The 12319-nt window shown below is 32.8% G+C and overlaps 2 protein-coding genes across 3 annotated transcripts in view; one reads left to right on the forward strand and one right to left on the reverse strand.

Moving 5' to 3' along the window:
• LOC113403513 (zinc finger protein 93-like) overlaps positions 1 to 12319 on the reverse strand; it is a 122954-nt gene that overhangs the window by 98015 nt on the left and 12620 nt on the right. The window lies entirely within an intron of this gene.
• LOC113403500 (inactive dipeptidyl peptidase 10) overlaps positions 1 to 12319 on the forward strand; it is a 196724-nt gene that overhangs the window by 78188 nt on the left and 106217 nt on the right. The window contains exon 3 of one of the 2 annotated variants that reach the window (XM_026644076.2): positions 10977 to 11187. In XM_026644076.2, the coding sequence (XP_026499861.1) occupies positions 10977 to 11187 (211 nt within the window). Of the gene's footprint in view, positions 1 to 10973; positions 11188 to 12319 lie in introns of both variants that reach the window. The other variant, XM_026644075.2, reaches the window with a different exon arrangement.

Raw genomic sequence — 12319 nt, forward strand, 5'->3', positions numbered from 1 at the left:
TTGAAAGCTAGATATTACAGGAACAACTGCACCCAATAGCTCAATAATGGGTGTCGTCTAGAGATGCGAACATCGTAGGTTATATGAGTTTATAAAAAATAATGAATTGCAATGAACGCGTGCATCTTAGATTGAAGATTGCGAGTTCAAATCCAGGCAAGCACCACTTACTTTTCATGTGCTTAATTTGTGTTATAAACACATTCATCTCGTGCTCAGCGTTGAAGGAAAACATCGTGAGGAAAACTGAATGTGTCTAATTTCAACGAAATTCTGCCACATGTGTATTCCACCAACCCGCATTGGTGGAATATGCTCCAAACCTTTTCCTCAAAGGGAGAGGAGGCCTTAGTCCAGCAGTGGTAAATTTACAGGCTGTTAATGTAATGTAAAAGCTTTATAAAAAAAATTCAGATCACAAAAAAAGCTTTCCTTTCCAATAATTCTCTATTTTATTGCAAGTTTTAACGTTTAGTGTTAACTTTAGATATGGCGGTGAACGAAATTTAACTAGAAATGTGGAACCAATGTCATAAATAGTGGTAAGTGTTTCGCGTACTATGAGCAGCGGCTTCCGCGGACGGCTTGTGAAGTGGTAAATCTCCTTGCTTGCAAATATTCAATAAAATTAGTTTTGTATTGAAGATTTATAAATTTCATAAAGGCTATAAATAAAATTTTATTTTGAACTATTGTACTTTGAATATCATTACTTTTAATAAATTTACGTTTTATTATTTAAATAATAATTAACAACTCTTTTATGATACGATACCATTACTCTAAGTAAACGCAATATAAACTTGTTAAGTCGTCTCAGCTTAGCCGTGTTGATGGCCACTTGTAAGTTAACGGCTGCCTATCTTAATTTGTGCCATCATCCCTCGTTTTCTTGTAGATGTCGTGACAGACAGCGGTAATGATCGGATGACATTCTACGCTGAAAGATTTTTAAACGCTGGTAATACGTGTAAAACACGCGATTGGTTCTTTCGTAGCTAGATTACACGTGACTGAATCTGTCAAATTAATTTTCTTTTTTCAAGCTTAACTGTTGAGTTTCTAATAAAGGAGATGTTTATCGATATTAATATACATTATACATAAGTATATATACATTTGATTGTAATACAAATCTCGGGTAAGTAGTACCTAATCGTACCGTATTATTCGTAGTATTCGTAGGTTCTACCGTTATTTCAATGTTCTCCTGACAGGTACTTTCCACGACTAATTTCACATGGTTAACTGTGCTTGGAATATTATAAAGCACAATTGAGTGATCAACTACAGGTCCACTTTATGTTCATAATCCGATGAGACGTCAATACGACAGGAGAGAGTTCAAAACCAGGTCCAAACGTCTTAAAAAAGGACTTAAAAAAGGACTCTGATGGAGTTTCAAGACTCCAGCAGAGTCCTTTTTCATTATACCGATAGCTTAATGTAATTATTCTATAATAGCCTTTGATGTCATAGAAGTATATTTTAATTTATTTTAAAATCTTAAAATTCCATTAAAAAAGACTTTTTATTTATATTTTAAGCTGTAATAAAACCTAATTAAATGTTCATTAAGTGTTAGAAGACACCAATAAAAGTAATATAAAACACAAATAAATTATTAGCTTCGAACAAACAAAGAAATGAATGCTTACAAAATGTAATTAAAAACACAACCATTATATCTAGAAAAGGTACATTTATTACGCTCAAATTCCTTGAAGAATCGTTGACTTAATAAAACCTCATTTGGAAAATCATTGAAATAAATATTAATAGACATGTTTGTTAATAAAACAGTTACTTCAATTTGTTGTTAATAGATGGCGTTAATAGTTCTTTTAATCGCGCTATAATTGTCTTATGTTATTATTTTAAGTATATCGTCATTAAAAAAGAGACTCCTTGCAAAGCATGTATTTACTGGCACAAGGTACATGACATCTTGGATACTATGTCTGGTTAATATTTCTCGCGGTGCCAATGTTTACGAGAGATGTTGATCGCGTATCAACAGTTATTTTAATTTAGTATAATATTACATTTACCATTGCCCGTTACATAAATTTAGTAAATATTTAAACTTAATAAGAAATTTAACTTCAATAATCATTACTGTAATATTAATTAGGTATATTACTTTATTTTATAACGTTTATTTATTAGTTTAAATAAGTATGACATAAATGAAATATTGTCCGAGTAAATAGATAATTTTGCGCGTAATTTGGAATCGGTGATATCTTTTTATTTATGATATGGGTGGCGGACGAGTAAATGGGCCACCTTATGGTTAGTGGTTAGCCCATAGACAATAGCGCTGTAAGAAATATTACCTGTTCCTTACATCGCAAATGTGCCACCAACCTTGGGAAATAAGATGTTATGTCCCTTGTGCCAATAGTTACACTGGCTCACACAAACTTCAAACCGGAATACAGCAATACTGAGTACTACTGTTTGGCGGTAGAATATCTAATGCGTGGGTGGTACCTATCCAGACGGGCTTGCAAAAGCCCTACGACCAAGTTCGAAAAATATAATTTTAAACGATATTAAATATATTTAAGGTTTACACATTTATCGGAATAAGAATTAATAATTAATTTGAGAAAATATTTTCGCAAATAACCTTTAGTTATTTATGAATCTGTAGTAGATAAAATTAGTTATTATGAGTGTACCATAGACAATAAACCCATGGTATAGCGGACTTTTCTGTGGGTTTTTTAGTACTACAATTTTCTAGAATATTATTTTGATTTATCTCCTAAGAGTTAACCAGCGTTAGCCATATAAGTGTACGATATTTATTTTTTGATAAAACGTCGTCATATCTATGTGTAGATTATGTATAGAAATATATGTATAGAAACCTTTCTCGTTTATCACCCTTTCTATTGGTGAAAACTGTATCGAAATCCGTCGAGTCTTCACGAAGAAGTTAGCGTTAATATAGAACGTGACAAATTGTGACTTTGTTTTATACTATTAGAAATATATTAATATATATTTATATATTATATTGAATATAATAAGTTATATTCAATATTTAAATATTGAATTTAGATATTTCTTTCTAATCTTATAACATTACAGAAACGAAAAATCCCTCTGTGTAAATACACTTAGCCGACATCAAATTTTACTATTTTTGTAAAGCACACTAAATGTATTTTATGACATCATTCCACTAACCCCATTCGACAGCCACAGGTGCCTTTCGGAACGTTAACATAACGAGCATTTTATATGTTTTAAATAGTATTACAATAGCATGTCAATTGAAATATTAAAAGCATGTCAATTGAAATATTTACGTAACGTTGGTTTACTTGTCGATATATTTAAATTTGAAAATTGCGTCATAATAAAATTATTATCTTCGTAATATTTGCGAAGGATATTATGTAATTTCTATATTAAGTCATACAAAAAGCTTTTCCGTTTTTTATTCTCATCTCATCTCATCTATTTATGATTCATTAACATTTTGTGTGACTTGTGTGAAATGTTACGAAGATTGTTTAAGTTATTGGATAAACTTGCTGATTGGCAGCTATACTGACATACGCACGTAAAACAATAAAGTTATTTGTACAACATTACGATATAAATGTAATAATTCAGAAAAACAATATTCTATCGAAGCCTGGACAATTTTTTGATGGCATAAGTAAGCGATTAGATTAGCTCATCAATCTTTGATTTCACTTTTGTCTCGTTAGTATGTTGATATCTATCAACGCACAACTAAAACGGTTTAGACGGCTTTGGAATGTAGGTTTATTTTATAACGTAAGAGAATATGCTAAGAAATACTTTTGACAATTTCAATTTTCAAATACTTAAAAGGGATCTTTGTATGAATTCAACTCATACGAAAACGGAACGGACAGCTTAGTGAGCCTTACTTAAATAGGCTGGTTTGCGCCTAGAAGGAACAGTGCCAAAAGTACAAATTATATTGCAAAAACATTTCACCAAGTTCCTTTATGCATTAAAGCATTTAGTTTAAGCATAAGCGTGTGGATGCTCGGTCATTGAAAAATTAGCGAAGGTATTTAAACACAAAGCATAATTAATTTTGTTGCATATAATTTGAAAGCATGTTCATATGAGTTTGTATTATGAGAAGGTCACCGAATATACTCGAATATTTTAAGCAATGCAGAGATTTTTTTTTTTAATTTTCATATTAGGAATTTTTGCACAGTGGTTGTAGTCGACCAAAATAGCTGTTGATGTTTAAGGAAATATATATTAATTTGCACGTGTCTAACAGTTATTTAAGTATCTTCATCATATTATGTATCAAACAGTTAAAATAAAAGACAGTCGACAAACAGAAGAGAAATAGGATACTGTTTTATCTTTATCTATTTCTCTGATGGATGATGTCGTCCTGACCTAATCTCAAGGGAGACCAGCTAAACACGCAGGACATATTAGAGTCCATAAGCGGGTACGCAGACACAGGTGCACTATCTATTCGCTCACTCTCACAATCCGATGGGGCGGCAAATCCAACACGACCAGAAAGAGTTCAGACGAGGAACCAACGGCTTTACATGTTCAGCGAGTCATCGGACTGAACCCACTTCCAGCCGGGTTGTTACTGAGAATTTTTCGATAGAAAAGCTGAATAATATTTTATCAGCCCAACTTGGGGTAAACCCACGACCTCAGGCCATCTGCAGCCTTATTTTTAGCCACTAGACCAACGAGGAAGTCTATTTACTCGTATATAGACACGGCAGTACGATTACGAATAAATAAATTAATAATTTTAACTATTCTATTATCATTATCTCATTAAGGTTTAATTAGTAATCAGCTATTTGAAGTGAATATTAACGTTCATATGCGATTGTAATTGAGATTCATTGTATAATAATGCACTATTTTCGTTAGACGTTGAATTTTATAACGAAATTAATTAATCCGAGAATTTCTCCATCAAACTATTGATCATTTAAACGACAAAAACAGTTATTAGAGCTGCCATTTGGGGTGATTAAGTTCAGGAATATTTATGATTGAATAATTTTGTGGTTTTTACGTCGAAACAAAACATTAGTGATTGATTTTGATTATGATACGATTCGTGGTCTGTAATTATAATGTATTTTATTATTTATTTTAAATTTTAGAATGATAGTCGAGTCAATTGCTAATTAATGGTAAATGATCGCTTTCGACTGTAAGCACTGATACTATAAATATAATATTTATTCTGTTTTGATGTGAAAATTCTATTGGCACGGTTCGAGGGAAAGACCGAAACGTATGACGTGACGGCAAGGTGCATGACGCTGTCATATGATCATGATCTCATGACCATGATCTCACCTCCACCGCCGTACGTCTACTATATAGTTAATGGTATTTTTTTTTTGTTCACAAAATTCTTTATTATTTTTATATATTCATGAATTTCTAACCTATCTGCCAGATGGGTTGTGATGGCAACATGTATGTACGTCTATGTATCAGAGTACACACAGAAGTGATTACGCGTTCAAGGACATTAAGGTCCTTTCAAGGAAATTGAAATATAATGTCGTTGTATTTCGCAACGTCACGTTTATGTAATATTCGGTTTTGCGCCGCGGTCGGTTTTATGATCAATTACCGTACCAACCCTTTGGTAATTTGGTTCTGACACAAGGAACAATTTTGTATGAATAATCGACGTTGTTGACGAAAGTTTACTTGATGGTAGGGCTTTGTGCAAGGCCGTGGGGGCGTACCACCCACTCCTCAGATATTCTTTTGCTAAACAGCTATACTTATTCTTGTTTTCTGGTCTGCTCTGCTCTGCTCAGCGCACCCCATCTGAATTGGAGCGGCGTGGTGAATTAAGATCCAAACCTCCTCTTCAAAGGAAGTCTTAGCTCAATATTGGGACATTTTCAGGCCTTTTATAACATATATTTAGTATGAAATATTATGTTTTAATATCACGTATATAGATTCCTATGAGATTACTAACGCATATGTTCGATATATAAACTATATGTCTCATTAGTTGTTAAAATATACACATATTAATATCTCATATTTTAATAATTTCGGAGGTAATTAGGATCATCAAATAAATGCAATTTTGAAAAGGATTAATGTGGCATAATCGTTGGCGCATATCTTTGACTTTTAAAAAGCTATGATATTATTATTTGTAATTGTAGCTTGGTATACCGGAAGTTACCACCAACTGAATATATATTATACCGCCTAACAGCAATACTATTGCGTATCAGGTGAAATTTGAGTGTGTGAGTGAGCTAATGTACAAGGGACTTAATATCTCAGTTGCCAAGTTCGGCGGTATTGGCGATGTCATTGAAGTTCAATGTACTGTTTCAATTAAGAATTCCACCATATATATAGCCCAGTAACCTATTTCAAGTAAAAAAAAAATATGTATAAATACGTATGTATGTTATATTTTATCTCAATACCTTATAAGAAGTAATCTCTAAAATATAATCCTATTATACGTATATGTATGATAATTACCAATCGACGCGGAATCGTCCGAAGATATATATTAAGTTTTTTAATACCGTTAATCCTTCCTCCTTTAGTTGCGCAGCAGACGAGCAACAACCAGTATTTGAATACGCATCGAACTCCTAATTTCGCCATCATGACCCTGCAATAATAGGTTTTGTATCAAATGATCTATGGCTTCAAGGGTTGGGTTGTTAATGGCCACGTCATATTACCTACTTGTATGTAACATAGCTGTATAATCCTAAAATGCTATAGAAGCGAATGATAACTGTTTTTTGTTACTCTTTTCAAGTGTCTAATTTTAACGAAATTATGCCACATGTGTATTCCACCAACCCGTATTGGAGAAGCGTGGTTGAATATGCTCCAAACCTTCTTCACCAGTATTAAAATGTTTCAAGTGTTCGACCGATCATCATGGAACTTTGCATATACACCAGTGTACAGATTATGATAGCCTTAAATCTGCCTCCGGGTCTTTACCTGCGGGCGGAATTTAGTTTGCTGTCCATCAAAATATATGTAAATAACATCTTTAAAATTCTTAATTAATCATGTCAGGTTAAAAATAAATAAATAACAGCCCTTAAATTTCCCCCTGCTGGGACATAGGGCACACACAAGGGCCATGTGGATTCAATGAAGATTGATGAATACACGTATCAGAATCTAATACAATATAGATTTAGCTACGTCTGACGGTATGAATAACAAATACATATTAAGCTCATAAAAACGAAATGATGATTACCAGCTATTTGAACCATAATCTTAACTTAAGATTGACGTGTCTTGTAACCGTCTCTGGGTGTTTGTTGCACCGTCGTTACTTCTGATTTTCCATAACGCAAGTGCTTTAGCTACTTACATTGGGATCAGAGTAATGTATGTGATGTTGTCCAATATTTATATACTTATATATTTATAGGTTCGCTTATAAACTGCTGTTTTAAAATAAAAAACAGCACACCGCTGATTAAACAAAAGAAGAGCTACTAAAACTGAATTGAAAGGCTTAAATTATCATATCACCATCATAATGTACAAGAAACTTGTATAACATCTAAAAATACCGCCTCGTGTATTGAAAAATGTATAAAAATAAGGCTCAAGTACTTACATAAATTCAATAAAAATAAATTGCCTGTTAAACTAGCTGTAAGGAATATACAAGATGCAAAGTATCCTCTGAAATTACAACGCGTAAAGTATGCGAGTATAGGACATATAAGGAACACCGCACACTAAAAAAATATTAATGATTTCAATTAATTTAAATTTTGAATTGTTACTTGTGATGTTATTATTGTATTTGTTTAATTGATAGATATGTTATGTACAGATCTGTTCACTTATAGACGTGAGACACTTCACTTTCACTATAATGACATTCATTAACAAATACAATCTATTTGTATAGTTTCCTTTGTGTCATCACCTCATACACTCAGAACTTAGAGTGGAGGGGCGAGCCTTCGTGAGTGAATAAATCTATAAGCAAACTTACCTTAAAGATATTAATTGCCAAGGAGTGTTATCATAGTATTGCAAATGTAAGACATTAGAGATATTTCAAGAAAAGGTAATTACCTACATATCATTAAGTATTTTCTTCCATTAGGTTAATTTTTGCCTTCAATCTTCCTTTTGTCCAGTTGCGCGTTTTCCGACACAAATATTCAAATAAACATAAACGCTACTGGGTCTACAAAAACGTTTAAAAAAAAGAAACGTTGTTTTACATCAAAGATCCAAAATGCAGATAACATATATGTCTGTTACAGATCAAGATTAATTTTCAATGTTTAAAACAATATCATTTGACGCGAATAAAAATCTTGGAGTAGATACTCACTGTATCTTCTACCGCCAAACTGCACAACTTTGTATCAAAGGGTAGGGTTGTGTAACCTCTTACAGTGCTACTGGCTGTTAGAGGAAAGTAATGGAAAGTCCCACCGTCTTCTTTCGATAAAGTGGATCAATTCACAAACTGTCTTCCAATTTTAAATATTATTCAACTTATTTTTATTATTTTATTTTAATTTATCTTTTTATATCAAACCCCATTTCATGTCCAATAACTATAGCATACGTGCGTTTAAATCAACGGGCTATAATTCCAGTTTTAAATATACGTCGTTCGGTATGTTGGCGGTCTAAGATTTGGTGCGTATCGTTATCGCGAAACAACCTTAATGTCGGGTTATGGTTGAGTTTAGAAGCGGAATAGCCTTTGGGGTGTCATATTCAGATACGGCCATGTTCGGATACTTGGAAATGTCATATTCTGGTTGTTATTAGGCGTTATCGTATTTTATTACGTGAGTCTGATTGTGTGTAACAATATATGGTTTAACTTTCAAAAGTATAAGTGAATAAAATGAATTTACGACCTCTACTCGTAGTGAGAAAATTATATTCCATCGCGCTGCTCCAATGTAGGTGGGGGGGAAAACACATCGTCATCTTTTATATTACACATATTTTTTTTATAATACATTTAAGCGGTCGAGCAAATGGGTACCACCTGATTGTAAGTGATCACCACCTATCGTACTTAAAGACATTGACACTAAGAAATATTAACCACTCCTTAGATAAGCAATACGCCATCAACTCTGGGAGCTAAGATGTTATATCCCTTGTTACACTGGCTTACTCACCCTCAAACTGAAACATAATGAATCTGATGAGTGGGTGATACCTACCCAGATAGAGCCTTCCATACTATTCCACCATCGAAAACAATATGGATTATAAAAACAAATTAAACAAATCAAAGTTAAACTCACCCGAATGTAAGCCCGCAATCATCTGTTAAGTAATTACTTTTTATGTCTTTTAAAAACGCAAGTAAAATTTTAGCCTTATATTTGATTACTTTACGCTCCTAAGACTATTTATGCGGTCTAAAATTTCAATGTTTAATATGTCTCGCACACTTAGTGTTGTTTATCTATTATGTGTGTCTGTTACTCAACCCGCGATCTCATCAGTGTATAAATTATTTTTAAATAATAAGTATAACAAATAAAAACTATATGTTAATGGTTGTATCATACTAATTCCACCATTACGGGTCGTTTTATTTAAATGTAAACAAATGTAGCTCTTTTAATAAAAAAGAAATGTATAAATTCACAAATGTTGAAGATAATATATAGAAAATGTGATGAATTCACTATTTGTCTAATCTTACTAATTAAATCTAATCAAACCCGTATGGGTACAATTTATTTTAAATAATTAAAGTTTCAATCTTCGAGCTATTCAATAAAAAAAATTCTTAGAATTGTCAAAATCGTTTAACTATCGAAGATACATACAAAAAAGCTGAAATGTTAAATTCCATAAATTTTATGAAGGCTAAATATATCAATACTTTACTGCATATATAAATATTGAAATCTCTGCTCCTTGCATCCCGTTCGCTTAAAACGACCATTTATCTTGTTACGCTTAAATCGATTTATAACGCCATACAGTCAAGCATTGTTACGGGTCATGATAGATAGGCAGTTTCCTGCATATCCCTTGTGAACTCGACATGTATGGATTTATTAGAACCGGTTTACACCGGATCGTGCTGACAATTACTTTCTAAATTTGTATGGGCTAAAAGTTATTTCCGCTTGGACAAACACGACGAAACTATATTACATAAGTACATTACATTAAGATAAAACTGTAGTCGTTCGCAATTGTACGAACAAATCCTCGTGGACGAGTTTATCTTGACAGACTTTATTTAACTAGTTTTTTCTTGTTGGAAGTGACTTTTACTCGAAATATTTAGTTTCTGCTTTCTTTGTTTATTTATATGCTTAAATATACCGTCATAGGTGGAAACGCGTCGAAAAAAAATAGTAGCCAACAGTTACCCAATAAGTCCACGCACACTGGTAAAGTAGGGTGACGTTTGGCGAGTGTCAAGCTCGGCTGTCACACACATCAAAACAATAAAGTTGACTCGTTTTTTGTTCTTCTGTAGTGCGACACTCTATAAAGGAGTAATCTAAGTCTGCTTCTTAACTTCGGATTATCAATATGCTTAATTAGAGTTTTGCGAAAATAATTATTACATGGTACTAACTCGTTAACTTATAAGGGGGCAAACCCTGAAGTTTGGGCGAAAACCCGAATCAAGCCTCTGGGTAAGCCAATATTGGTGCCTATCGAAATATTCTCAGTAGGTCGGAATCATAAAGCAGTGCTTACACTCGGGAAGCATGTCGGTAGTCGGCCCTGTGCCTGATTATTTTCCGGTCGTGTCAGATTTTCCGTCCCATCGGATTACGAGAGTGATTATACATACTTGTGTTTGTACACACACACACGTGCACTATTATTTTTCTACGTAGTATTCTTTGAGAATTGCAAACGTGTTAGTTCAAGAAGACATAATTAAGGAAATCGTACAATATTTGATCTGAGCATCCTTGTTCCAGAAGCTGGTGGTAGGTAGTCCCAACCAACGAAACTGGCGGGGTATTCTCATCGCGCTGCTGGTGATTGTGGCCGTTCTTGCGCTGATAGTCACATCGGTGGTGCTCTTGACACCACCAGATGAGGGGCCAAGGGTGAAAGGCAGACGGCTGAAGATACAAGACTTACTGACAGATGAACTGGTACCCGTTCGGTGGAATGGAACGTGGATATCTGGTAAGTAAATAAATTATACTGAAGTATAAAAAAATTTGGGATATTTTTTGTGTTGTTATTATGATCTGAGAATTTGCTGAGAAATTAAATTTTAATTATTTCTTGTTAGTTCACTGAATTATCCTGATATAATTATATTGCACAGAATATTATAAAAATAAATGTAAGCTTGTTTTTACTTCGATAAGAAGATTTTAAACCACTCGCTTGACTGTAACAAGTTCAGTTCAAAGCTCGAAGTATTAATCTCGTAAGCCCGTGAGATCTGAGTCTTGTAGTTTGTAATATCTAAGATTGAAATTACAATTTTTAACAAAGATTAGTTGATGCATTAGAGTAAAATAAACAAAACAAGTTTAGTTTATTAAAAAATATATTTGCTGAAATAATCTATAACTGAGCTGAACACATGAGAATTACCTCAGTTATTCTTTTAACAGTCATATCGAGTTTACGTACAATGTTTTTATGTCGAATTTTTATTTCTCAAACTATAAATAAAAAAATTACAAATTAGACAAAAAGGTCCACGGAGTTGTACTTGATGTCTCTTCAAGGTTTGTATTTCCATTTCTACATTAGCTGTAGATTTTGTTTTGTCCGTAGTTAAGTGTAATACCTCAGCGTAATTTTGTATTTTTGATAGGAACTCGATTTGAGTGATCATTTACTAGTTTTAAATTTTAATTGATTTAAAGTATTTTAAGTCACAATAACGGCTTAAAAATTGTGCAGTTGCAAAAAATATTATATTTAATAAAAATCTTTCTTAAAATATAAAGGCCAGCATAAAATGCCTGAGTGACTGTAAAAGCATTAATCTGCAACACAAAATCTTTAAAGAAAACCTATTCAGATTTCAACGGAACTTCTAACGAAAAATAATATATTGATTCTTTGCTAGGAGACTGGGATTTTCAAATATTTATACCTTAATATGGTTCCTTACTTCTTGCATAACCATTTTCATCGCTGAAGAAATAATATAATTTGCCAAACACGGTAGTACTTTTAAATAAGATGATGTGCAGTATTTGTGTGTTTGTTAGTGTCGAACTCTTGGTTGATAGATTGAGAGATATTTACCTATTTGGATCAATTTGTCAATCTAGTTTTCATTTCAAGTATTGTT

Source organism: Vanessa tameamea, chromosome 25 (assembly GCF_037043105.1).
Source record: "Vanessa tameamea isolate UH-Manoa-2023 chromosome 25, ilVanTame1 primary haplotype, whole genome shotgun sequence".
In the NCBI taxonomy this organism is placed as follows: Eukaryota; Metazoa; Arthropoda; class Insecta; order Lepidoptera; family Nymphalidae; genus Vanessa; species Vanessa tameamea.